The 27884-nt window shown below is 36.5% G+C and overlaps 1 protein-coding gene across 4 annotated transcripts in view; it reads left to right on the top strand.

Annotated features, from left to right (window-relative positions):
• TRAPPC8 (trafficking protein particle complex subunit 8) overlaps nucleotides 1–27884 on the top strand; it is a 52162-nt gene that overhangs the window by 2772 nt on the left and 21506 nt on the right. For 2 of the 4 annotated variants that reach the window (XM_056483893.1, XM_056483894.1), the window contains exons 2-19: nucleotides 2889–3083; nucleotides 5715–5798; nucleotides 8564–8653; nucleotides 9950–10124; nucleotides 10520–10673; nucleotides 11811–11889; nucleotides 13310–13557; nucleotides 14973–15088; nucleotides 16376–16526; nucleotides 17818–17918; nucleotides 19399–19504; nucleotides 21049–21180; nucleotides 23149–23373; nucleotides 24338–24446; nucleotides 25186–25380; nucleotides 25569–25699; nucleotides 26742–26816; nucleotides 27513–27639. In XM_056483893.1, the coding sequence (XP_056339868.1) occupies nucleotides 2889–3083; nucleotides 5715–5798; nucleotides 8564–8653; nucleotides 9950–10124; nucleotides 10520–10673; nucleotides 11811–11889; nucleotides 13310–13557; nucleotides 14973–15088; nucleotides 16376–16526; nucleotides 17818–17918; nucleotides 19399–19504; nucleotides 21049–21180; nucleotides 23149–23373; nucleotides 24338–24446; nucleotides 25186–25380; nucleotides 25569–25699; nucleotides 26742–26816; nucleotides 27513–27639 (2493 nt within the window). The remainder of the gene's footprint in view (nucleotides 1–2888; nucleotides 3084–5714; nucleotides 5799–8563; nucleotides 8654–9949; nucleotides 10125–10519; nucleotides 10674–11810; nucleotides 11890–13309; nucleotides 13558–14972; nucleotides 15089–16375; nucleotides 16527–17817; nucleotides 17919–19398; nucleotides 19505–21048; nucleotides 21181–23148; nucleotides 23374–24337; nucleotides 24447–25185; nucleotides 25381–25568; nucleotides 25700–26741; nucleotides 26817–27512; nucleotides 27640–27884) is intronic. The other 2 variants (XM_056483895.1, XM_056483896.1) reach the window with 1 other exon arrangement.

Genomic DNA, 27884 nt, shown 5'->3' on the forward strand with positions numbered 1-27884 from the left:
AGATGCAGCGGGACTACCCTTTGCACAAATCAGTATTTAATTTACTCATCAACTTTGGCCTATCAGTGACTTCTGCTGATGGTGTAGCCAAAAATACCCTTGCAACACTCAGCAAACTGCAATGCTGGAGTGTCCTGAGAGCAGATTCGGGGTGCTCTGTCCTGTCATTTTTAGCTTCTTAACTTCTGTGAGTTGCCTTCTGTTAGTGAAGGAGAAATGTTTAAAAAAGTGAAAGGACAGCTTTACTATCTCCATAAGTCTTGACTTTAGAGAAAAGCAAAACCACAACCCTCCCCAAAGTTTTGACTTCCTTTAATAAAGGTAACTAAAAGTATACTGAGGATTTTCTACCTTCATATTTATTCTAAATTCAGTACCTTCATATTTATTTCCATAACTGTTTTGTTAGTAACAACTGATGCCTGCTTTAACAAGTGTATGCATTGGATATATTGGTAGGCATCTATTGTGTATGTAGATGTGTTTTCTTTAAAATAGGGTCCTGTTTTCAAGAATCTTTAAAAACAGTCTATGACCTAACACTGTCTTTGTGGGAGGGAGAATTATAGTGTACGTGTCAATTAGCAAGTATCACTTTAAGATAGCATTGGTTACTCTTAAACCAAGGTGTTTGACCTTAAGAAAAAGGAGAGCTTCTGATAACTTTATCTGATTCTAAGCTTTAAATATGTGCAAGATGTAAGGAAGTATAATGGGAACACTGCTTGTTCGAGATTGTGATGTTAGGAATTCCTTGTTCATGTGTATCTTAACATTGGATTGTTTTCAACTTCTGATGAGAAAGATACTGTTCTAATACATGCTACTGCTGCCACTTTTAGCAGAGTACTTTTTGAAATGATCTTATAAACATTTGAAGGAAATGTATAACACTAGACATGTGTTTTTTTTTTTTTTGTATTAAGACAAGCACTTTTTGGGATTCCAAGTACATTTGTTATTTAGTCCTTAACATTAAACATATGCCAGAGATGTAATCTGTTTTCTGTATGGAAATGTGATTGCTCTTCATTATTATAGCTATTATGTTTTAGGACAGACAGCAAGGATGAGTTTTAGTGTTATAGCTGTGCTGGTGAAGGCAAACTAGTTTCCTAGTTGTTTCTTCCTGCCACTTCCTTTATGTTTGATAATTTCAGTAATTGCATGGCAGTGGGGTTGATAATTTACCAGTGTGACAAGATGAAAAAAGCCCCATCCAAAACAACTTCTTCAGCTTTCTGATAGAAGGGCTGAACTAAGTAAAGTTTAGCCAGCACAATTGCCCTTTCTGGTGTTGATACAGCCATATGGTGTACAAGTTCAAGCTGAAACTTATAGCTAAAAAACTTTTACGTTTTGAGGTTGTTTTTTCACAAGATGAATTTTCTAACCTTTACTGTATTCTCTGATGAGCTTGAGTGCCGGGTAAAGCTTGGAAGTGAATATGTGATTGAGGAAGGTAGAACTAAACCTGTCAAGATTTGACTGACGTTAAAAATCTGTTTAAACATTTAAGATGGATTGTAAACACATCTAGTATGATCTGACTTCAGCTGTGTACTTGCTGCTTCTGAAGAGGCTTGTGGAAAAGGTGTGGAGTGCTTTCCAGGCTGGAGCAGATCAAATACTCAGTTTCAGACCTTTACAGTGTGAATGTAGTTAGTTGAAAGATGAAGAAATCAGCAAGAATTTTCCTTTGTGCTACCTTTTATATGCTATACAGAAATTTGTGGAAATAGCATGCAGAGGAGTCAAGGACCGTGCTGTGTGGCACATGGTAGCAGCAGGCTTTGACAGCCATAGGCAGTGTGTCCTGCCCGCACTCAGCCTGGCTTGCTTGCTCGTAGTTGTGGTTTGAAATAGGGTGAATTTATATAAAAAATCACAGCAGGCCCAGAATTGTAACAAGTGTTGAAAGTGTTGTGAATAGTTTTTTAGAAACAGATGGCTTTAGGGAGCAATTTTCACAACAATTCTGCAAAGGAACGTAAAGTGTTAAAAAATCATAGAATGGTTTAGGTTTAAGGGGACCTTCAAGGACATCTAGTTCTAACTTTATCCTGCCGTGGTTAGGGTCGTTTTCCATTAGATCAGGTTGCTCACATCCCCATCCACCCAGGCCTTGGACTGTTCCAGTGTTGGGGCATCCACAGCTTTTTTGGGCAACCTGTTCCAGTGCCTCATCATCCTCACAGTAAAGAATTTCTTCCCAATATCTGATCTAAATCTGCCCTCTTTCAGTTTTAAACCATTACCCTTTTCCTGTCACTACATGCCCTTGTACCTCTCCAGCTCTCTTGAGAGCCCCTTTTAGGTACTGGAAGGCTGCTCTAAGGTCTCCTCCATTCTCCAGGATGAGCAACCTCAGTTCTCTCACGTTGTCTTTTAGGATATGTTAATTGTGGATTAATGAATACTATGTTGCCCATGTCAAGTTTCCTAAATGCTTTTTATTAGTGTGTGGAGGGTTTCCTGGAAACTGGTGATGCCTTGAAACATAATGTGTTGTGTGAAATCCATACATGGTTCCTATGGCTTTTCTGTGAAAGTTGTTACCTTCCACAAGGAAGGGAGTGCATCAGGGTGGGATGTGCACTAACCATGTTTGGTGGAATGGATATTCTTACCAGCTAAGATCCTCTGCTGTTCTTTAAGCAGTCTGCCTAGATAAGCCTAATGTTGAACATCAAGTAATTTCTTATTACCGCCTTCCCCCCCTCCATTTTTGGTAGTCAAGCATTATGGACTGTGATCTAAAATTGATGATGGGGAAGTTCAGTGGAGCAATTTCAAACAAAAACAGTGTTGGAAAAAGAGTAATTTATGACAACTGTTTTAGCTGTTTGCTATACTCCTCAATAAATCCTCCTATTTTTCCTTTTTAGTTCACATGAGAGATCCTAATAATCAGCTTCACATCATTAAAAATTTGAAGATCGCTGTCAACAACATCATTACTCACCCACCTCAGCCCGGCGCCATTCGGAAACTTTTGCATGATGTTGTGTCTGTCAGTCAGCCTGCTGAAGGATTGGTAGCTAATGTGATCACAGCTGGAGATTATGATCTCAACATCAGTGGTATGTAATGATACTGTATTTTTCATAATGTAAACTGGAATTAGATGAGAGGTTTCTAGCCTTCATTTCAACTTCATGGCATATACTAAAATTATTCAGAGTTTATCAGTTTTGAGACATTGCTTTTATTGAAACTCAGGATTTATTGAATAGTTTTGGCTTTATATGATGCTGAAAGAGTGGTTGAACTTAATAATTTTAATTTTCCTAATGTTGTAGTTCTTCTCAACTTGTGTTAAATCATTATTTTAGTGTAGCCATTCCAATGCTTTGGTTGTGTAATTTTCTTGTTACAAAACTGGTACAGTGACTTGTTGCAGTTGTTAGAATAAATATCAGAACTTATAGTGTTCGTACTAATGTACAGCTTTATCTTGAATTAGCTATCCTGGCTTCTTTATTTATGATAAAGTCATAAAAAGTTTAAGGAAAAAAAGACTGTGAGGAAAGGTGTGTGACTTCTTTGATTCCTTGTCTTTATATTTTCTTTTCTTCTGTGGAGCTTGTGCTTCATATTTCACTGCCAAAATGACTAGGGTATTCTAAAAATGTTTTTTTTTCTCAGATCTCCAAGAGATGAGGCATTGTGAAAAATGCTAAATGAGACCTGATTTTAGGAGCTGAGAAGATTAAACTCCTCCCAATTAAGATCCTAATCCATTAAAGCCTCTGAGCATGTACTTAGTTCAAAGCATGTATACACTGCCCTATTTAAACATGTGTTATTTATTGTAGTGCTCTTTACTGCAGTTCAGCCTGCAGTAAAGAGTTTGGCTCTACTATGGCAATAGACTGATAAAACTTTGTGAGGATTAGTAACTGATGTTGCTGTAGTATTTTTTTATGTTGGTGATGGAAAAATGGCATAATTCTTACCTCTTTGATACCTAATTTATGAGGTATGTCTTCAACTTGATGTCCCATGTTGGTTATAAAGCAAAAGACTTGAGCCTGGAAACTCTTGTTTTTGAGATGTGTTGAAAATCACACATCTTTTTCAATTTCTGTACCCTTATATATAGGTCACATTGGTCAATTGCCATTTTGTTATAAAATTTTTTTTCAGATGGAAAGTTTGTTTCAATTCTAGAGATGGAAAGACCCTAAGAAAGCAGAATGGTTTCAGTGAGGACTTTTCCATGAGGTTTCTAAAGACCTTAGTTTAAAAGTGAGATATTGAGAGAAGGGAAGAAAAATAGTGGCTATACTAAGAAATGCTTTGTAGTTATAAAAACAGATATCTCTCTTTTGTTTTCCATATTTGCTGTTGGAGCTTTGCATGGATGTACAAATTATCATGTTTGACTATCGTTTGTCTCTCAGTGGTTAGATTCCCATTTCCATTCAGACCAGCTTTGTGCTTTTTTGACAGGAGGAGAGGTGTATAAGCTGTTTAATTTCTTCTTCCATGTGATTTTAATGTAGTAATTTTGTCATTCAGTGGATCCTCATTTCAGGGCTTTAGCACAGAACACTGACAGTGCTCTTGTATCCCATTACAGTGTAAGAGAATCTGAGGAAGTTCCAAGTAGGGTTCCTTTATGCTTAGATGAATATGAGTATTTACTAAGACATTTAGGTTTTTTTTTTTTTTTTAACTTTCTTAGAGCATTTTATTCAAACCAAGGGATGCATTCATTCTTGACAGCAGAACATAATAATTTGGCAATTAAATGGGAAATGCTTCCATCAGTTCTTTAATTTGTACTTTTTTGGGAGTGAATTAGTTTTCTAGGATAATGATATTAAAAGTTATTTCCTTAATTTCAATGATGATCAAGTGCAATATGTTCTGAAGAAAGATAAACATTGTTTAAGAAGCTGAGGTATGACTGTTTCTGGCACTGGGGTCATTATCCTGCTTTTTTTTTTTTTTTTGAGAAAAGTTTCAGAGTTGCTGTGTTGTCTTGATTTAATTGTTTGTAATCCTTCTTAGTTACAGTTTTGTTTAATATAGTTCCATAATCTAGTGCTGAGAGACTAATTTGGTTGCTGAAAAGTTGCTTATGTTCAGCCGTGCTTGCTTCTCCCATGTACTGGTGCATGTGTAGAAAGTGAAGAAAAATGATCCCACTAGGGAATTAAATTATTTGAGAGAAGAAAAACATTTTTTCAACTAGATCAGTTCCCTGGCTATGTTTGTTCAGAGCTACATGATATAAATGCTGGCATGAGGCATTGGAGGAGTATGATTGAGATGAAAGAGAATGTTGGGGCAATCACTTTAAGCAGCTAATGTATTCAGCTACTTTTAACTAGTACTGCAGCCTGGGAGATCTCACAAGTTAGTGCCTTAGATTTAGAGTATATTCCAACTAGTAAAATAGAAATAACATCTAGATACAACTTAAATCTTTGCTACTTGATAGAATTTCCATTTTTATTTGAGCCTGGAGTTGGGGCTGAACTAGAAATTACTAATTATTTTCATTAAAGTACACTGTCAAATGTTGAAATGCCTGAAATATTCATGATTAAGGTTAGCTAGAGTCAGATCTTTTCAATGCCCCTCATGGGCCTGCATGGTATAGATTTTTTTTTTTTTTACTTCACGCTACCAGAGTGTAAAAGCCAAGAGTATGTTTGCATCTGACCCTTTTTAGTATAATAATATCATGTTTTTCCTATCAGATCGCTCAGTTAAAGCTAGTGTTCCTTGGTACAGTAATTGGAAAGAGACACTGATGGAACTGAACACATCCACGTTTTATTCAGGTATTTTTTGTGGTGGGTGCTGATTTGCCAAATTTGCCCTATACTCCTTTTCCATGTGCCACATCCACCTTTCCTTACCATCTGCTACAACTGTTCAGCACTTTCCTGGACGTAGATGTGTGTTCCTCCATTTTTTTCCCCCCCTAACTGAAAAATCGTTGGTGGTGGTTGTTTTAATTTTTCTTTTAATCACATTTCTACTCTTGTTAATCAAAATCATTTGGTCTTTCCATACAATCAGTAAGGGTGGTGGTGAAGAATTTCCTGATGTTATTAGAAACACTGGATTGTTTGATCCTATGGAACTGTATACTGTCACTATGCTGTATTTCAAATGTACTTTCTGCTTCTCCAAAGAATTTCTTTCTTAGAGGATAGTAACACTTTTTAAGTTTGAACTCAAGTTCTGACTGTACTTAGAATACATGTGTCTTGCTATATTGACATTCTTTCTGGAGTATGACCCTTAAAAAAAAGAAAAAGCTTTCTTATATATTTTTATGATGTTTGAGACTTATTGCTACCAAATCACGTTGGTTACTGACCTCTCAAGGCTCTGCACCGTGGTCTATAGGAGACAGGTTTTGATGTTTCTCAGTTTTATATATTAATATAGTTTATGCCTTTGGTTATTAATAGCTATCCTTTCAGTAGTATCTGTTCAGATCCTGCTAAATGCCTAGTAGACTTTCCGTTCTTAAGCTGTTATGTACAAATATTCCTTTTTTTTTTTTTTTTTTTTTTTTTTTTCTTTAGTAAGTTCTGAACAAATTAACAAGTTTGCCAAAACTTCAGTTCTGTTCCAGCATACTGAAAACATTTTACTGGAAAAATTCAAAACATATAAGTCTAGGTACTTAAATGACAGTGTTGGTTTGCACTGTTGTAGCATGTTATGATATGAAATTTTTTCAAATACTGCTTTTGTTTTGAATAAGGTGTGTATTTATCAAGTACCTACAATAAGGGATTACAGCCCTGTAAAAAACTCAAGAGAATCCTTTTAATGTTGTGTAGAGGGAATCCAGTTGCCTTTGAGGCCACTTCCAAGGTTTTTAATAGGCCTAATGAAAAAAGAGGGCAGAAGAACCAGTCCACAAAACAAAGTAGTACTTCTCTGTTTGTAGCTGTCAGATTTTAAAAAACGTGTGATTTTTTTTCTTTTGCTGTGATTCAGCTGTAAAACAGAAGTGAAAATTTGAAAACAGTGCAGGAAAGTACAATGTGGTTGACAATTTTGCCTTAGGTTGTTTAACAGTGTTTACTTTGAGCCCAAGCTACTCCAAGGCTTGTTATACTTGTGAAAAATGTGTATGAGTCACTTTCTTATGGCTTGTTTTTAATAATAACAAGCTGTGTTTTCCTTAATTTAAATAGTTGGCATGTTAGCATGTAGGACTCAGTAAAGCCAAGAGCTTTTTATATCTAGATAAGTACTCAGAGAACAGTTTCTAGAAAGGCTGTAATCAAAAGCTGGAAGTTTGTCTCTTACTAGGCTTTTTTTATTATGTGACATGTGCTGACTGCTAGAGTGAATTCAAGTGTGGGAATATCTGACTTCTGTGTGTCTGAAGCCAGTCTTAGATGGCTTGACAATGTGGGATTAAACAAAATTGAATGAATGCCCTACAGGATAATTCCAACACAAAAATGAACCTGTATCCTGAAGGTAGCTTAAAGAAATGAAGGTGGTGGTTTGGCTTGGTTTTTATGAGGGGGTGCCTGAGAGTTTTACAAAGCATTAGAAATTTTTATTTACTTTTGTTTTATTTTTATTTACTGAAGTCTAGCAATGTAGGTTTTTTAGGGTCATATAAAAAAATACTTTTAGATTTTCTTAATATTTTTTTTTTTCTGCTAGTTACTGTTTTCTAGTTTGCAGGTGAGATGACACTGGATTCTAGTTACACCAGTGTGAAATCAGGTTATTGAAAGTGGATTGATTTTGCTCTGGGGTCTGTTTTCCCACTCAGGGAAAGGAGTTGGAGAATTAAGATGGCATAGAACAGGCTTAAAAGAAGAAATAATATTTCATTGTTTGACCCATAGCTGGAGTGGAAAGAAATGGACAATATTAGGTTCACGTGTTTTTTTGATGTCACAGACTCCTTGGTTTCCTTTGATTTGTTACTCTTAGGAAAATGAAATCCCTATTGTAAAAGGGTATTAAACATGGCTGGTTAAAATTTTTAGGCATTAATGGCACAGCTCTGATCTGAGGTTTTATCTTCTTGGATCTTTGCCAGCTGAAATGTTTATTATAACAAGACATGGAAGAGGACTGCTGTCAATCCAAGTCAGCACTTGTAGAAAACAGGCAGCATAGGGTTTTGGTAATCCTTAGCTCCTCTACATACTCAAAAATTAATTTTGTTTCTTGGACAATTCTCACATCCCTAGCCCAGAAATTTAATGATTGTTGGAAGAATTTATTTCTTTCTTTGCCAAGTGTATGGGTGTTTAAAGGGGTGGTAAAGAGTCAATCTAACAAGGACTGAATACAGGTGAGCCTACAGTGGTGAGGAATGTGGTGCTTAAGGTGCTATTCAGTTTCACAGGATTTGCTTCAAGTGTTACTGTTTCTCCTACTTAGCATCTAAAATACTTTCTCCTTGGACTGTTCCCCCTTCTTTTCCTCTGCCGCAAACCTTGTCAGTGTTTGCAGGCTTCACTTTCAGGTGTAGTCTTTCCTACTTCTTTTTCATCAACAGGTAAACAAGTTTCACTGAATAGTCTAATTTGTCCTGTTTTATTGTGTATTTCAGCTACTACTCCTTGGTTTGAGTCTTACAGAGAGTGCTTTCTTCAGTCCATGCCTGCATCTGATCATGAATTCTTAAACCACTATGTTGCATGTATCCTTTGAATGTTACAGACCGCTCCAGGGAAGGCTATTACAAAATATAACATAGGAGACACTGAAATTATGATTTGAAGCCTTTACATTTTCCCACCATGTCTGACTATACAGACTGATTTCATAAGGGTGTTGGGGTTTTCTTTGCAACTGTTTGGCTTGAGTTTTTTTGTGGTATTTGTATAGGGGTTTTTTCCTCTTCTCCACACACTCTGTGTCAAATTGAGCTCAAAGCCAATACCTATAAATGAAACTCCATCATCCTAAGACACACTCTGCTGTAGCTCTTTAAGTATCTATTGACTGTCCCTTATCTGCAACAGAGGAATGTGTGTTTGGGATGCATCTGCTACTTTTAAATAGATTTTTGTAAGCAGATGGAGTGGTGGAGACTGGGGAGACTATGTTTTGGAAATTTGGTGAACTTTGAGCTGGACAAAAAAGTCTGGAAAGACTGGAATGATGCCTGAATGCTTTCACTTTTTTTTTTTTTTTTTTACCAAAGCTTGAGCCCAATTTGCTTGTCTACAGGGAAATTGAAAATAATCACTATTTCATGATGTAGCTGGTGTTTAGCATTCCAGTAATTATGATGCTGCAGGTTTTATGACACTCTGTTCCTAATTCTGTACTAAACATTGTAATTTCAGTATAGTGGAAAGGTATGTTAATGGCCACACTTGTGCAGAATTAACTTTGCAAAATACTGGTTCTGACTTGAATTTTAATAACATTTAAAGTATAACTTTGCCATCTGGCTTCTCTGAATTAATGTCTTTTGATTTGAAGAGTAGATGTAGCAGAGCAGGATGTTCCTTAATAGTGGTTGTGTAGTTGCATTGAGGTAAAAATCTGAACACTTCTGCTTTTTGCTCAGGTGATGTTGCTGTGTTTATGAATGCTGGTCATCACTGTTCAGGTCGTAACATAAAGCCCCAACTCCCTTTGGAAGTTGAAAACTAAAATACACTGGGGATGAATTTCAGCTGTATTTATGCTATGTCAACATCTGGTCTCTATCTAAAATCTTAAATGAGCTATCACATAGCATGTTAAGCATAGTTCCACTGCCAGAATTGCAGCAAACTCCTGTTGCATCTCATTTTACAGATGTTAGCTAACTGATTGTTTTTTATTGTGACTAAGGCCAAATTCTAATTGTACATACTTTTCTGGTAGCCTGTTTTCCATGCTTAAGTATTGTACTTATCTATTCTATTTTATACACTTCCTATTTTATTCTGTGATCAGTGGTTGTCCCTGTTCTTTGGGTATATGTCCTTAATGATATCAGGTATGCTGGTAGTTTCTTCTAGTGAACCTGACCCTGTTGAGCAGTTCCTGAAGCTGTCCCAAGAACAACACCGGATTCAGCACAGCAATGAATACTCATATCCCAAGTGGTTCATCCCAAACACGCTCAAATATTATGTGTTACTGCATGATGTAAGCACAGGAGAAGAACAAAGGTGGGTCATTTGCCTTCAGTGAGCTTACAGATGAGCTCTTTTACCAAAATGTTTGTTTTGATAAATTCTGTTGAGATTAGACACGCAGCAGGATCCATTAGCCAGTATGCTATTATCAGGCAGATATTTGAAAGTATAATTTTTAGATCTTCTTCTTGTGTTCATGTAAGATGAAATGAATCAGCCTCAGCTTTTGGGGTAGGTGATTTCTTTGCTAGCTTTCTGTACTAATTCTCAAAGATTCTCAATTTTACACTTACATAACAGATTGTTTTAAAAATAGGAGAATTTTCCTTTTAAGCACTATGGATAATAGTCTAAAATAGCTTGTTGCAGTACATGCTCGAAAGTTAGTTTGGTATCAACATAAGATAAATGTTATTTTACTGTTTCAGAGCTGACTCCATTTATGAAGAGATGAAACAGAGATATGGAACTCAGGGTTGCTATTTGCTGAAAATAAATTCTCGGGTGTCTAATAGAGGAGCAGACGAACAGATACCAGATCCTTGGAGTCAGTACCTTCAGAAAAACACTATCCAAAACCAGGTATTATAGTATTCTAAAAACAGTTTGTACAGTGCTTATTAGTCCATTTTAGTTGTATTAAGTTTCACCTTGGTGTTATGCATTTCTACAGAATGAGCTAACAGGCAGTCAAGACACTTCTCACACAGCTATGACTTTTTGTGAGGGCCTAAGACGAATCCTCAGGAGGAACTGTCCTCTATGCTACTTAAGTTCACAGTGAGGAGCACTAAAATACTGGACTGTCTATTTTAGACTGACAGAATCACAGAAATAATAGACTTTGTGCCTTAAGAGCTGTGAGAGGAAGTAAGCTCAGAAGTGTCCTGTTCATAGTTCATAGTAACAGTTCACAGTAACCTTCATTTTTATTCATCCTCTTCAGTCTTGCATTTTCTTTCCTGGGTCTTCTGTACTTCACAAAATAGTGTGGATGTAGTGTTTTGTGGGGGTATGTGTGGTTTTTGTGATGACTTTTCTTGTGGTCTAGTCTGGTCTGTCATCTTCTAAGATTGCAACTGATAGTGTGTTTTGAGTTTGCCATAAATACCTGTATTTTTGGCTTTAGAACCAAAAATACTTTTTTAAGTTTGGTTTTGACTGACTTGCAGTTGTAACTCCTTATGATTAAAAGGTTTCTGGAATCATATTTCTTTACCAAATGTAGCTGTCTAGCCTCTGTTCTAAGTAGCCATTCTTGGCATCAGCTGCTACAGAAAAGTCAAAACAATCCATATTCTATAAGCTAAGAGGACTGGTGAATTAGAGTCCACCATAAACCAATCAAATATTTTTCTTTTATTGTGTCGCATGTCAGCTGTGCAATATAGATCTTTGTGTGTGTGAGCTTATTCAGGAATTGCATTAAGGAATATATTTTTGCTGTTGTAGGCATTGCTGTGTAAGAGTTGGAGTTGCTTTGGTTCTCAGGGAAGCTAGTTTGAGCAAGTTAGAAGGTACTTGCTTCATTTGGTGAATATAACTTTCATCTTTAAGAGTTTCTTAAAGCCTCAGAAACTATGTAGAGAAGTTAATACATGTAAACCAACATGCTGCTGTAATAATTCAGTTAACTTACTGAAATTGGCAGCTACTGTTTAAGGATTTTTGTATGTGGTTGAGTAAAGTTCTGACGTTTTTTCCCCTCTTTCCTGGCAGGATTCCTATGAAGATTGTACGGTTTCGAACAAGAATACTGATCACTTGATATCAGATGGCACAGACACTGAAATTAAAGGTATTTTTGTAACTTTATGGAAACCTTGATGTTACAGCATTTACACACTGTCTTTTGTCTTGGACGGTAATTAATCAGATGATTTGAACTTTGAGTTATGCTTTCTAAATGCTCTGTATTCAAAGAAAAATGCTGTGGTACTGTCCTACTGGATTGGTGGCATCTCGTTACTGAGATGGGTGATGATATATTGGGCTCATATTTTGTAAGTGTAAGCATATTGTCTGTGAATGCTGGCAATAAGTGAAAAGAACATAGGATTAAATGGCAAATTTTCATAATAATAATGAAAGTTTTGGTTTGTGTGCTTTACTTTAACTTGGGAGCTGAGGTTTTGGAGATTTTTTTTTTTTTTGTCCTTGGTTTTGGTATTAAATCTGTAGATGTCAGGGAAGTGCTTAGTTTAGTAGTTGTTTGGAAGCACTTGCCTTGGAACTCAGCTTGTGGATGGGAGAGGATAGTAAATGAAATGAGTGCAAATTGTTGCACCCTTAAAAAATGATTAAGATAGCTGTGTAGGATTCAGATGAGAGGTATACAGTACCCTGCATTGCCTGGCCTGCCTCAGCCCCAGGTCCTTGACACTTCACCTTAAAGGCATGTGGAGACCTGGCATGTCTAGGAGAGCCTACAGTTGCCTTCTTTCTAAGGCCTTGCAGCCTAGATGTACTCTGGGAGCTGCCAATTGAACTTTACAAACTCAGCTTTATATTTCATTAGTAAAATCCATAAGGATTTGCTTTCATGGCTCCTCTTTGCTCAGTACCAGATAGGGCGAGCTGATTTTCTTATAAATAAGGGAACTACTTAAGTCTTAGAGTGAAGCAGAGTCTCAGTCTATTTCAGAGAGCTAAATGCAATAGTGGTCAGCAGCCCTTCTCAGTGAACAAAGAGGACTTTGGAGGAAATTATTTTACATCATGGTTGCTTGGAAGGACATGGAAAATGAGGGTTGTTTTGTTGTTTTGGTTTATTTTTTTAACCTTAAAACATAAGCAGAAAAATAGAGAATGGACCCAGTGGAGCCATTGTAGTAATTGCTGCTTTTCCAACTTTCATGAATGCTTTATTTTGATTTTAATGTTTCCATAGTTTTCCTTCAATATTGTTAATATTAGTCAGCATACTGGAAGATTTTTTTGCACTGTAGTTGAGAGACAAAACCTTATATATTTAGCCATATTGTAATTCTTGAGATTCTCTGAACTTCCTGAGAATTCTAGGAATGATGCAATACTCAGTGCTCTTCTGCTGCCTGCTCAGCATGGATCTGTAGTGCAGAACAGTTGGTGAATAGCTTTGTTTTCCAGAGTTCTGAGTAAGGAAAGCTTTGTAGGAGGTTAGTAAAAATGACCTTTAAAACCCAAAATATTTAAGTAACTTTCTACTTACTGGAGCTTTTATTTCAATCTTTCAACAGATGGCTTGTCAAATAACTTTAAGACTCACCCCCTTCAACTGGATCATCCCAGTGGCAGTTTGGATAGCACTGATTACATGAAGGCTTCTACATCACTTCAAGACTCAAAGAAGTCAAATTCTGGGACACCTCATGGTGCTTGTTTAACTCTTACAGATCACGATCGAATTAGACAGTTCATACAGGAATTCACATTTCGGGGACTTTTGCCACACATAGAGAAAACAATTCGGCAACTCAACGATCAGGTCAGTTTACCCTTAAAAACACTTCGTGCTGTAATAAGGAAAAATGGTTGGGGTATAAATCCAGTTATATCAACAGCTCCAGTGCAAGGTGGCTTCTTGGTGAAAGCCTATGTGAACTGTTTCCAGGGAAGTCTGTTGAATCTTAATATTCTATGCTCTTGGATGATTCTGGCATGGGCAACAAAATGGACTTTGTGTTTCAACATCAGAATGCACAGCTAAATTTAAGTAGTTTTTTTAATCAATAACCATGTGCAAAGAAAGCTGTAACCTTGAGTTGCTACTTGATAGGGAAGAAATGCAGGGACACCCTGAATTGTGCAATTCTGTTGATCTTAGCAGTTTTTGCAGCTGAATATCCTTCTCTGAAACCAGGATTTTTTGGTAGTAGGATTAATATCGTGCCCATGTTCAGTCAAGGTCATGCATTAAGTTACTTGCATTGCAGTGAGTCCTTTATTTTACAAGTGTTTCACTCTTACATGCTCTTAAACAGCTGCAGAGATGGATTGACTTATATCAATATAATCAAATTACTGTATTTAGCATTGTGTTTTGGACCCAAATATCAGTCTGTCTGAGCTCTGATTTTATTTTGATTGGATTCTCTATTCAAGTTATAGTTTTAAGTATGAGGACATTTCATACTAAGAATCATGTCCTCTTAGGAATGCTCGCTCCCTGAATTGACTTTTGTGAGTTTGTAAGTGCTGACCGTATTTACATTTAGTAAGTTTTATAGAGAAACATTAAAAAGAAGTGGTTACTTAAAGTGTAGCAAACAGGAATGCAGTGATATATTCCTAGTCCTGGTAAGAAGAGAGATGTTCTGCTTTTTAAAATTACCTTTAAAGAGCAGTTATAGTTTGCATTATAGGATCCCTGCAGATGTTTCCTTCTAAGTGGAAATTATCTAAAAGAATAAAGTTGTGTAATCTTGCTTGCCTCGTACCTTTGACACTTGAAATTGGTGTTTGTGGTGTGATAATGCTTTATGTGGATGACAGAGAGAAAGCTCTTTCTTGTAGTATCTACTTAGTACTTAGATTTTAGGTTGGGTTACTCCCCAAAATCAGATATTCTGATTATATAGAACTTAGTTTTCAAACAGATGTATCCAGTGTTCAAGTTCTTAAGATGGATGTTTCTCCAGTTTACAGAAAAAATAGTGACCCTCAGATGAGGTAAAATAAATGTATGAATTATGATTATATGAAAATAAATATATGGACTACTGTCTCAATGTCAGAGATTAATTCTAAGAAAGTGTGTTCTTAGTTATTTTACTCCTTTTATTTATTTCTGTTTTATGGAATTAAAATCAAATTATGAAGCCATAATGAAGCTTGGCTTTTTATATTAGTTTAACTTACATCTCTTGCAATGCAGTGCTCTAATTCAGTGTCTTTCTCCAGTTAATATCCAGGAAAGGCTTGAGCCGATCACTGTTTACTGCTACTAAAAAATGGTTCAGTGGCAGCAAGGTTCCAGAGAAGAGTATAAATGAACTCAAGAATACTTCTGGTTTGCTGTAAGTAATCTCAGTCCTTATTTTTAAGTCTAAGCTGCAAATGTACCTTTTTTAGGGGTGGGAGGGAAAGCGTGTGTGTGTTTGTTTGGTGTCTGCAAAGTGAACTAAACCAGCAATGTTGTGAATTACTTCAGTTAGGAAAATCATGAAAAGTACTGTGCCTGAATATGTACAACAAAGGAGTAGCAGAACTTAAAGAAGGGGATAAAATAGACTGTTTGCAGAGTCATCTGCCTGCTCTATTTACAATGAAGCTTTCTAAGTTAATAGGAACACATTTTTTTAAGAGTAATGGTTTGCCATGAGGGATTTCTTAAAAAAATTTGCAAAAGCTTTTCACCTGTCATTACAGCCAAAAACCCCATGTTTAGGTGTTTTCCCTTCTGTAACTATGCAATTTGCTCCAGCATAGTATTGAGTATATTGCTTTTGTAATATGTTCAAGAGCTAAACTAAAGGGAATTTCATACTTGGTGCACCTCTGTCATAGTATACACTAAAATCAGGTTTTTAAGTGTTACCAAAATACTAATTCTATATGCTTTGGTAACTTCCCTTTGTGAATTAGGATGTATAATCACGAAAATTACTCTCCAACTATCTTTACCATAGAAGTCTAAATAATTTTTGTCATTTTCTAGTCAAGTTTAATGACATGCACATACAGCTTCAAATGTCTATGTTGTGTGTCTTTGGATTTGTAATCAAAATGTTGCTAATCTCAGCTTTCTGTTTTGAGCTTGTAAGCGTAGTTCACTTCCTACAGCATTTGATGTACAAGTGTTTGTGAAAATGTGTTTTATTATTACTGAAGTGAATCTTATATATATATTGTATTAACTATAAATTAGATTGATGCTTGCATAGGGCAGGAACTTGAACAGTGTTTTTGGCATTAAGCATAGTTTTTTAATGGACTTATTTCTTTCAAGAGAAATTTAGAGAAATAACAACTTACAGCCAAGTGAGCAGTCAAAGTATGTTTTTTTTTTTTTTTCTTCTCATACAGCTCTGCTTAGCTCTAATGGTTAATCTGACTGAACAGTTTCAGTGCTAGTTTTAAACTCCTTTCAGTATTTCTTGGCTAAGAGGAGTGTGTACTTGGAACAGTAAATCTTGCTACTCAGAAAGTAGGATGTGAAACCAGTTTACATGTGGCAGAAGAGAAGCAGATTTACTTTTCTTAGCTGTTTTTGAGCAAGACTGAATCAATGCAGTTTTATTACTATGTGAATAGATATTAAGATGAAAGAGGATGACTATAAATTTAAATATTTATATTTATAGGTATCCACCGGAAGCACCAGAGCTTCAAATCCGGAAAATGGCAGACTTGTGCTTTTTGGTGCAACACTATGAACTTGCATATAGCTGTTACCATACAGCAAAGAAAGACTTCTTAAATGATCAGGCAATGCTTTATGCAGCTGGAGCACTGGTTGGTACTTAACATGACATGAACATTCTGTGAAGTTTTTCTAATTATCTCTAATATTTGTCTGAAGGTAACAAAAAGCAGTCTTTCTCCTCCACCTCCAAATTTTAAGGGTCTCCCCAAATCTGCTGTATATTTTTAGGAAATTCTAGGGTGTTGTAAAATCTGTTTACTGCTGTTATATGAAAGGAATAAAGGTATGAATAAAAGCTGGAGTGTTAATTCTTAAAATATGGAAAGGAGAAAATCTAGAATGCAACCTCCAGAAAAACGAGTCTTTAAACTGATAACTCAAAGCCAGATGTAAAAAAGCTTTATAGTATCTCTTTTAGACTTAGGCAAAATAATTATTTGCCAGAAATACAAGACTCTTTTGTACCTGGTTTTGGGCGAATTAAAACATCAAGGCTATACTTCGAGTATGTCACTACTGTGAAACACTGTGTTTCACTCTAAACACATATTCATAATTTCCTCCTAAGAATGAAAGTATGTATAATTAAAATAATTTTCAGCAGGATAAATGGGAGTACTGGGGGAAAATGAGTAATTCTATCAATTTTTAGAAAATACGTATTGTAAACTTCAGTCTGGTTATTGCTAAAATTTGAAACTCTACTTCATAGAGCTATGGAAACATTATTGTACACCTTTGCATCCTGATTAAAACTTTTACATAAACGTCTCTTTTTACAGGTCAGATAGGTGCTCTGCATTTGGATAATCTGGATAAACAATAATATTAAGAAATCTTAATTTCTGAATGAATGCAAGCAGTCTTAATTATGAATTTATTGCAATCTACTAGTCTTAGTGTTGACTTTCTGCAGAAAATCTTTGCTATCATATTTTCAATCCATGAGAAAAGAAGTAAAATTTCAGACTCCATGTTTACTAGAGTTTCCTGGGAAACTGTAATTAATTTAAACAAAACTCAAACAGTCCTCATCTTAAAATAAATGGTAGTGCTACTTTGCAGGAATAATCTTCCTGATAATAGGAAATTCTTTTGGATTTGTAAAACTGTACTGAATCAATGTTTCTGCACAATGTTGGGGGTACTGTCAACTGCAAACACTTGTGTGTAACTCTCTGGCTAATTATAAGCAGAGCCATAGATAGGCTGTTGTATTAAACCTTTTATCAGTTACAGTGTATTGGATACTTTTATATGCCAGTAACTGATTAGATAAAGATCTTGAATCTAGTAGCTATTGAGACATGTTCCTCAGTCTTTTGAGGTTTATGATTTGTTGAAAAAAACTACAGTGACAGTACTGAATTTCTCTTGTAGGAAATGGCAGCGGTATCAGCTTTTCTTCAGCCTGGAGCTCCTAGGCCATATCCTGCTCATTATATGGAGACAGCAATTCAGACCTATCGAGATATCTGCAAGTATGTTGTTGACTTTTGTATTGATTCAGTGAAAGTTGAAAGATCTAGTGGCTTAACTTTCTTGCCCTGCGCTGTAAATAGTGCCAGATGGTCACAGAGTGATGGTAACTTTTTGAGGAGTAAGATAAGCTAACATATCTAGGATAGCATGAAAGGAGATTGGGCTGTTCTTAACAGAGTGCTTATTGGACTGCTATATTGAGTGCTATATTGAATTTATGTGGTGGATTTTTAGGCAGTGGGGTGGCTGCAAGGAAGGTTTCTGTGAGAGGAGAGCAGGAGCTGCCTGTGGCAGAATCAGTTTTCACTCAGCTCCAAAATGGACCTGCTGCTGCCCAAGCTGGCAGTGCTGCTCTTAACATGTTTAAGAAAGGGTAGAAGTAGCTGTGCAGCAGCTGTGAGAAAGGAGTGAGAAAATGAGAGAAACAGCCCTGCTGATACCAAGGTCAGGAGAAGGCGGGGCTTCCCTCTGCCTGTGGTGAAGACAGTGCTGAAACAGATTTTTCCTTGCAGCCCATGGAGGTGCAAGGGGAAGCAGGGATCTACCCTGCAGCCTGTCCCAATGCCAGAGCAGGTGGATGTACCCTGAAGGTGGCTGTAGCCTGTACAGAGTCTATGCCACAGTAGTTTGCTGTCAGAAGTTGTGGCCTGTGGGGAAACCACACTGAAACAGTCAGTTCCTGAAGGACTGTACACTGCAAAAAAGATGCATGCTGGAGCAATTCTTGAACAACTGCATCTGTGGGAGGGAACCCACACTGGAACAGGGGGAGAAGGATGTGCAGGAAGAAGCAGCAGAGGAGAAATGTTACGAAGTGACTATAACTCCTTTTCCCTGTTCCCCTGCTGTGCTTGTGGGTAGGAGGAGGTAGAGGAGTTGGGAGTGAACTTGAGGCTGTGAAGGAGGATTTGTCAGGAGAAGGTGTTTTATTTCTGCTTTTATTTATCACTGTGCTATTCAGTTATGAATTGCCAATAAATTAATTTAATCTTCCACAAAACAAGTCTGTTTTGCCCATGACCAACTGGTCAGTGATCCCCCTGTCACTTTTCTCTACACATGAGGTTTTTGTCTAATGATCTTCCCCTGCGTTGCTGAGCAGGGGATGTAACAGAGCAGCTTGGTGGGCACCTGGTACCCAGGTACAACTTCCCAGTACAACCTGCTTCTAACTGTTGGACTTCTTGTTCATCAGATTGTTTTAATTGTTATTTTTACAAATACAGTACTGTTCTCAAAAGTGCTCTCCAGCTTTGACTTTCATAAAGCTCCTGTTATAGTAGGATTGGACACTTAATGTGTCAGTCTGTATGTGGTTGTTTAGCGGGGAGTGAACTGTCACATATTTTGCTTTAAGAATAAGCAACAGAACCTCAGTCTGATGCTGTGTGTAGTAAGAAAATCAGTAAGATTTGAGATAAAGTTTAATGAGGTTTATTTTGATAAACATTTATTAATACGTGTATGTTTTTACTTTAGGAACATGGTTCTGGCTGAACGCTGTGTACTGCTTAGTGCTGAAATCTTAAAAAGTCAAAGCAAATATTCAGAGGCAGCTGCTCTTCTGATTCGTTTAACCAGTGAGGTAAAACTTAGTAGCTTTTTTTGTTTCTGCCCTCTCACTGTTTTTCTTCTTACTCAAACACTTCTAGGTTACCTTCTGATTCTTGTCCTACAATATTTTCTAGCCAAAGGTAGCAAATGAACAGGTATAAAGCATGAAGTGAAGAAAACTTTTTGCATTGTAAGTGAAGAAACTAGTACAGTTATTCTTTTTCTAGTCAAATGACTTGACTTCCTTAACCATGCTAAATATGTTATCTTTGGCTTTGTAACTAATTTTCTTTGACATCTGCTTTGCTCTTGGATGGTGTAGCTTTCAAACTCATGTGTTAAAGGAGTAAGCACAACTTGCCAGATCCATAATGGATGCTATCCCATATATAATTACAAGTTCTCTGTAGTTTAAGCAACTAAGGCATTACTGTAACTCAGCTGGTATGTTTCATTAGAACCTTACTGTGTAAGTGAAATCCTGCACTTCTGTGATATTAATTGCCAGAAATTAAGCTTGGAATCGGCTTCTTACCCAGGAATTGTTTTGCTTGAAAGGGAGCGAAGAATAATGTAATTCCAGTAATAGTGTAGCATCTTCTTTAAAGTTTGGAGGGAAGTCTAACTGGTAGTTAACTGGTAGTTAACTGGTAGTCTAACATGGCCAGCTGCACCAAATGTGATGCTTCTGAGATTTTCATGGGACCGGTTAAGCGTGGAGTAGATCTGTTTAGTTCTGTAATTTTCATTCTCAAGTGTTTCTGTAGCTTTATTCTTGTCCTTTCAACTTAAGCCTGCTACCAATATTTACAAGAGCAGCCTAAGATATTTAAGCAAGCAATTTAAATACTATTAGATCTGCATGGTCATTTTACAGCTTAGAATTGCACACATGCCTGTGGAGCATTTTAGTAGTGGCAAGGAAAATCTTCACAGGATACTATGTTGGTGTCTCAGAGTATATTTGTAGTCGATACATACTTCAACATCACTGATAGCATGGAGTTCAGCTGTGGTAAAATGAAGTAGATTCTGTTCTGATTGGTTAAAGTAATATAGCTGTGTCATGTCAGGAAAAGGGTATAATAGTGAGAAATTGTACATTAAGAAATCAATAGGTTAAAAGGTTCGTGTGATAAAAATGCACCAAGTTTCATTGCTCCCTGTATTTTTCAGTCATCCTGGTAGAGGTCTTGTTTTTTGGTTCCAGCCTTGATATTTGCAGGGGAGGGAGGAGAAAAGGTAGGAGAGTGCTTCAGAGGTGATGGTAAGTGTTTGAAACTGCAGCCTGGGTAACTGAAAAAGCAGAAAATATTTCTTTTGTTGCTGATACTGAAACAGGTTCACATATTCTTCCCTAGAAGAAATAAGAACATGATGGTATTGAACACTATTGAAAAATAATTTTAGTCTTATTTTTATGTGCTCACATATGTATGTAATGTTTGCATTTAGAAGAATCTTCAACTTCACAGAACTCTTAAAACTGACTGTCCCTCTTAGCATTAAAACAAGGCCACTGTTACCTTTATGATTGTATTCAACTCAGGCTAATTCTTTTTTCCTTTTAAACAGGATTCAGATCTTCGCAGTGCACTCCTGTTGGAGCAGGCAGCCCATTGCTTTATAAATATGAAAAGTCCCATGGTTAGAAAGTTTGCATTTCATATGATATTGGCTGGCCACAGATTTAGTAAAGCAGGCCAGGTAAGTATTATCTTTCCACATGGAAAATATGCCTGATATTAGATACTTGGGAAAACATGTTAAATGTGTCATTAGTCTGGAAAAAGATTCTTCTGACACTTCTGTGCTAGTCTGCAGTATTCTGTTCTGTAGTCTTCTGAAAATGACTTCTAGATGGATTACACTAGCCTTTTACTTCTGTTTTTGAGGTAGTGCTGAAGATCACTGACTTGAAACTTAAGTGATGTGTGTTTTCATTTCTGAGTCTCCTTTTAGACACAGTAATTTTCAAAGCATTTTTGAGCAAAGGAATGTTTTTACTCTTGAGATAAGTGAACTGCAGGAGATAATTATTTATTAAACTCAGTTTATTAGAATAGTAGCAAAATTTAGATTGTTTTTCCTGTTGCCTTAAATACATATAAATTTTCTTTATTGGAGGTGCAGGTGCTTGGACAGTTACTATACAACAAACAAAAATATCTCTATGGCTGTTAGACTTAAGTGGCAGTTAAACCAATACAGATCAGATTATTTTTACTCCCATTCACATTCCTTTTCAGGCAGCTCTAACTGTGGTAGATAAACTATTTTGGTTAGAACTTTTGTGCTTTGTTTCTGCATTAGTTGTGGGATACATTCTGTAAAGATAACTTGTGCTCGATTCCTGCTGAGGTTATTATTGCAAGACAGTAATACAGGAGAACCAAGGTGTCAAAATTCTGTTTGGAACAAAGCCCTGTGGTCTTGGCTGGGGGTTCTCTCCTGCCCTACTCAATCTCAGCCTCACTGTCCTGGTAAGGACTTAAAAAAAGTATTTTTGCATTGTTAGCTTCTATGATGTGAGGAATAGTAGGAGAACTCCCCCTCCTTGGTTTCCTTTGTGGTATAGTTTTCCTGTCTGTTATGACAGAATAATAATGACAGGAAGCTGTTGATCAGTTTTTCTTGTGTTCGTTCTTTTGTATCTTGTTCTTTTGTCTGTGTGTAGTTTTGACTTTGTGTAACAGCTCTTTGTTGTTTGTGTCTCACATTTGTAAGGATTCTGGTTTCCAAGAAATACGCTTTCAGTGGTACAGGAAATGTAGCTTTTTTTTTTTTTCCATATCCTTAGAGGTATGAAAATTATAAAAATGCTACTGAAGAGAAATCAGCCAGGCTGTTTAGCTGCAGATCATAATGCCATATTTTAAAATGTTGCTAGTACGTGCTGATGTTAAGGATTTACTGCTTGTACTCCGCTGTCATCACCTTACCAATGTGAACATATATTAGATTTTTTTTCCCCATTAGTGCTGTAAGGAGGGGAATACTGTTGCCATTTTTTAGAAGCTGAGACTTAGCTGTACAGTGAATGTCTATACAGCTGTTCAATACCTAGACTTGGGATTGAATGCCTGGATCCTGATGTATGTACAGGAAAGGAACTAAGGAGCTGACTGGGATCAGGCTGTCTCCCAGTGGCTGATATAATGATTGGTAACTTTTCCTGTATGTACTGTAGGGCTGTGTTTTGTTGGTTTTCTTGGCATGGATTTTTGTCCCAGGTGTGTATACTGAATAACATGTTGGCTGAAACTATCACACTGAAAGTTCAGTTTGGGTGGAATGAACGGTGTTAAATCCTGCTTATGTCCTGTGGCTTGGCAGTAGAGCTCTGTATACTTTAGCAGTCAGTCCTAAAGGAACTTCAAACACCTCTCTAAAAGTAGTCTTCTCCTGTTATTTGCTTTTTTAACTTACTGCCTGTTACTATAGTCTTTGAAGTATAGTGAACTTAATCTGGAGGCCAGGCTCTGTGCTGTGCATTTCTGTGCTTAGATTAGTATTGACCAAATTCTATGAGGCACAGTTCTGAAACATTGCACTTCGCATAGCGGAGAGGGATGTGGGAAAAACTACTTCTGACTTACTGTTCAGTCTTTATAATGTTATAATTACAGCCACTGAATAATGGGATTATTTGAGAGATTACCTTCTTTCTTGCAGAAGAAACATGCCTTACGTTGCTACTGTCAAGCCATGCAGGTTTACAAAGGGAAAGGCTGGTCTCTTGCAGAAGACCACATTAACTTCACCATCGGCCGTCAGTCCTTTACACTTCGCCAGCTGGACAATGCTGTGTCTGCCTTCAGGCATATTTTGATCAATGACAGTAAACAACCTCCAGCTCAGCAAGGAGCTTTTTTAAGAGAATATCTTTATGTCTATAAGGTAAATGACGTCCTTGTCTCTGTTTCTTGAGTTCTTGAGTAATAGGTAATTTTATTACCACCAATTTTCTATTAAATCATTAAATGATTTTCTATTCTATCTGCTTTTTTCCAGAGTTGGTTGTTTTTTTTTTTTTTAATCTAGTTGATGTGTTCATTTTTTTACTTCAGACTTCAGAAAACCCACATATGCTGCATCTCTTGTGTGTAGTACTTTCATAGATGGGTATAAGAATGGGTTATTATTACAGTCATGTATGTGTTTTTATTACAATAAAGTCTTTTTTTTAAGGGTCATGCCTGAATTGTAGTTGTGATAAATTTTTAGAGGAAATGGATCTGTTCTGTTTATCATCAGTTTATAATAATTTTGAGGACTTTTGATAATGCATGATTAATAAAGACTGGGTAGCTTTGTCATCATCCATTTCATTCTTTCATAAGGATAAAATTTGATGGATCAAGTGACTCACTGAGTTGTGTTTAACTTCGTGAGTGATTCTGGATTGTAGGCATGTTTAGAGCTGATATTGTCATACATTATGCAGCCATGTAGATACTCTTTTAAAGTTTATGAATAGAATTTCTGTGGTGTTTAAGCTATGGCAGACCTTACTCAAAGGCTGGTGTTTGAGTCCACAGCTCGGTTTCATGAGAGTCTCGTTCAATGGTGGTGTGATAGTGAATATATCATATTCTGAGTTAGAGAGTCTTTGCATCAAATAAAGCTTGTAACAGCAATATAGCCACGTTTTTCAGGGTTAAAGTGATTATTCTCCTTTTCCCCTAAAGACTTCACAAACTTTAAACTCCTTTTAAAAACAAACTGTCATACAGTTAACTGAAATTACTTTTTCCATCTTAAAAGTACTCTCTGTTCGAACAATCTTTTTAACTTGACTTCCTTATCATTCAACCATTGGTAATGTACATGACACTCTGTTTTCTTGCTCCTTTTGCACCAGAATGCAGCCCAGCTGTCACCTGATGGTCCCTTACCACAGCTTCCTTTACCATATATTAACAGCTCAGCAACTCGTGTTTTCTTTGGCCATGATCGACGACCAGCAGAAGGTTAGAAAATTTTAAGCAGTTTCAAATCCCTTTTCTTAAGGAACCGAAACACATGCAAGAGTTGGTGCCATTTAAAAGAAGTCTATTATTATGTAAAATTAAAGTGACTGGGTAACTTCAAAATATTTCAAAAGTAAAGCTTGAGCTTAATATCTACTTGCTGGATGTTTCCAGATTTTCTGTGTAAATGTGAAATCTGTGTATGTGGTTGTGCTGATTATCACTGTTTTTCACACCTGGAAAGCTTCAATGTAAGTCTGTGATCAACTTCGTGGAAGGGATTATTATTGCTGTAGCAAATACTGGACGTTAGTGGCAATGCTACAAATCAGCTTTACAGTTAACTTCCTCTAGGATGAAATATTTAAAACACTCTTATTCCTGAATGTAAAGAAAGCTGAGTGGAAATTCGTATAGAAACCAGGGCTGTACCATGGGCTTGTAGTCTGTTATCAAGTAAAAATGATCTGTAGACTTAGTATACCATGTAGCATGCTAAAATCTTGGATTGCCATGGTATCCAAATTGAACTATGCTCAAATTATTCTCAGTGTTGTCTTCCATGTGTGTATTTCAAAATGTCTTGCAATTCACTTTTTAAGTGAATTGTAGCATAAGAACATAGTGTCCTAGAAGTTAAAGTATTTTAAGAATAGTTACCAAACTGCCAGTGGAGTCCTCTGATGCAGCTGTTGCATGTTGCTGTTCTCACCTTCTAAGACTGCCTTTCTCCTCCCAGGTGAAAAGCAGGCAGCTACACACGTGAGCCTGGATCAGGAGTATGACTCGGAATCATCACAACAGTGGAAGGAGCTTGAGGAGCAGATTGTGGCTGTGATAAATAAAGGAACAGTACCTTCAAACTTTCAACCAACGCAGTTCTGTTTAAATCGCTACTCAGATAACTCCAAATTTCCTCTTGCTGTGATAGAAGGTAAAGTTAAGCTTTTTACAGAAATAAGTTGAGTTAGATAAATCTGTTTTAATATTTCCTGTCTTATTTGAGATTTGACCCAACGTTCTTGTGCAAGTTGTTTGTATGTGAATACTCTGAGATAGGTGAGCCTTCAGATTGTGGTGGGGAAAGCCCGTTATCATTATTTTCTTGCACTTTTTTGACAGAACCAATAACTGTAGAAGTGTCCTTCCGAAACCCTCTGAAAGTTCCACTTCTTTTGACTGACCTTTCATTGCTTTGGAAGTTTCAGCCCAAAGACTTCAGTGCAAAGCATGATGGAGAAACAAAAGAGCAGGTGAGAAAAGCTTCGTCCTTTCCCAACTCAAAGCTGCAGGTATGGAGTATGTATTGAGTAGTCAAAATTCTGTAGTATGAAAACATTCATAACATGAATGTTCATAACGTTTTTGTGTTCATAAACATGAAGATTTAAGTGTAAACTAAGAAAAAAGTAAAGAAAAACAGTAGCTACTAAAATAATTTTTATATTATCTAGATTTTCCTAGATCTGTAGGGCACAAAGCAGCCAAGTTAGCAAAAAAGTGGATTGTAAAGCTGAATGCAAATCAACATACTTCCAAGATTTCATTGTTCTTTGTTGAGTCACATTATCTTGACTGCAAATTATCAAATATCCTTTTCTTATTTGAGCTGCTGTACATGGTGAAATGTGTGTTCTGAAAATCTGCTCCTATAACATAGGAACATCTTAGTATCTTGATTAGAAGAGAATTGGAAATTTATTCAAAATTAATGTTTTGAATATTTTAGATGAGCTGTTGTGCTACTGTTTGACTTACTTCAACTAATGCTGCCAAAAGCACTGATGGACTGTTGTCACATTTAGGTTTTAAAGGTTTTAATATAATGATACTGAATAGTACAGTAAATTCCTAAATAATTTGTTTTCCTGGCCAAAATATTGGGAACAAAGTGATCTCTAAAGATGCTGTAAGTATTTACCAGAGTTATAAACATGGTTCCACGTAGTTGAAGTCTCAAGGCTTACCATGTACTTTCTCTTCTGATCTGAACTGCTACTTTAATAGTGTGATAAATACTTCTGTGAATGTCATTGAAACAGATTGGGAATGGTTCCAGTTTATAGTGCTAAATCTTAAATTTCTCTTAAATAAATATTTACTGAGCTCCTGAGCTGCTTTTTAAATTCATAAATGCCAAGAAGCTGTGCTTGCAGCACTTGCTTTTCCAAACTGTTTGGAAATTTGTATGATTTTTTTCCCTTGAACACTTTAGGAAGGGTATTAGAAATATTATTTATGGCACTTTCTCTGCCTAGGAGTAATAGTATCTAAAGAGCTGTTTCTTCTTTTCAGGGTACGTGTGATGAAGATATGGTAGGAACTGAAGCAATAGCAGAATTTTTGATTAATAGTGAGGAGACCAAAGTGGTAAGTACTATACTTTGTTTTAAAAATAATCTTTTCAGTGTTGAACTTTAGTATGCATTTTAGACTTATGATCTGAACTTAATGCTAAACTGACAGAGCACATGACTGAATCAGAAATTCTAGTACCTCATATCTCATATTTTTGTGTAATGTGACAGGACAAGAGACAGTGGGCACAAGAGGTTCCTCCTGAATATCAAACATTGAAACATTTATAACTTCATTTATAACACTTAGTTGTTTTGTAAATGTGATAGTGCTTGAGCATTTGGCACAGGCTACCCTGAGAGATTGTGGGCTATCCATCTTTGGAGATCTTAAGAGCCTTTTGGATGTTGTCCTGGGCAGCTGGCTCTAGATGGCCTTGCTTGAGCAGGCAAGTTGGGCACGATGACCTCCAGAAGTCCATTCCAGCTTCAATCATGCTGTGATTCTGGCCCTCTTAATCACAGTAAAAGTTAGCATTAAGGAATTTTTCCTAATGTAATGAGCATTTCTCAGCTGTGAACTGGTTTGGTAAATTCTGTGTATATGAAATTTTGAATCTAATAAATGATCTATGTTTACTGTTTCAGTTATAACTGACACAGCTATAAAGTAAACGTAGCTGTGAATGTGTTTAGCAATTGGACATTTAACTGTCATAATACTTCTTTCTAGTAGCAACAACAACAAAAATTTAACATATCTCCACAGGCAAGACTAAAGCTCTTTCCCCATCAAACAGGGGAGCTACATATTCTGGGAGTCGTTTATAATCTTGGCAGTGTTCAAGGTGCTGTGTCATTAGATGGAATAGATCCTTCTATTGGATTACAGACAGGTGAGTGAATTATTACCTAAAATTGTGTGTTTCTGAAATTGTGTGTTTCTGCAGAGTAGAACTGAATCCTAATATTTTGTGTTTGACTACCATGATACAAGGCCTTCCATTAGGTAGGGATGTAGAAATAAGAGAAACAGCTGAAATGGGAAAAGAACAAATTGGCTCTTGTAAGAATCCCATGAGGAAGGATGTCAGATCTATAGGTTTTTGCTGCTTTTAAATCTGTTAAAATTTTGAAACCA

The sequence above is a fragment of the Oenanthe melanoleuca genome, chromosome 2 (assembly GCF_029582105.1).
Source record: "Oenanthe melanoleuca isolate GR-GAL-2019-014 chromosome 2, OMel1.0, whole genome shotgun sequence".
NCBI classification, from domain to species: domain Eukaryota; kingdom Metazoa; phylum Chordata; class Aves; order Passeriformes; family Muscicapidae; genus Oenanthe; species Oenanthe melanoleuca.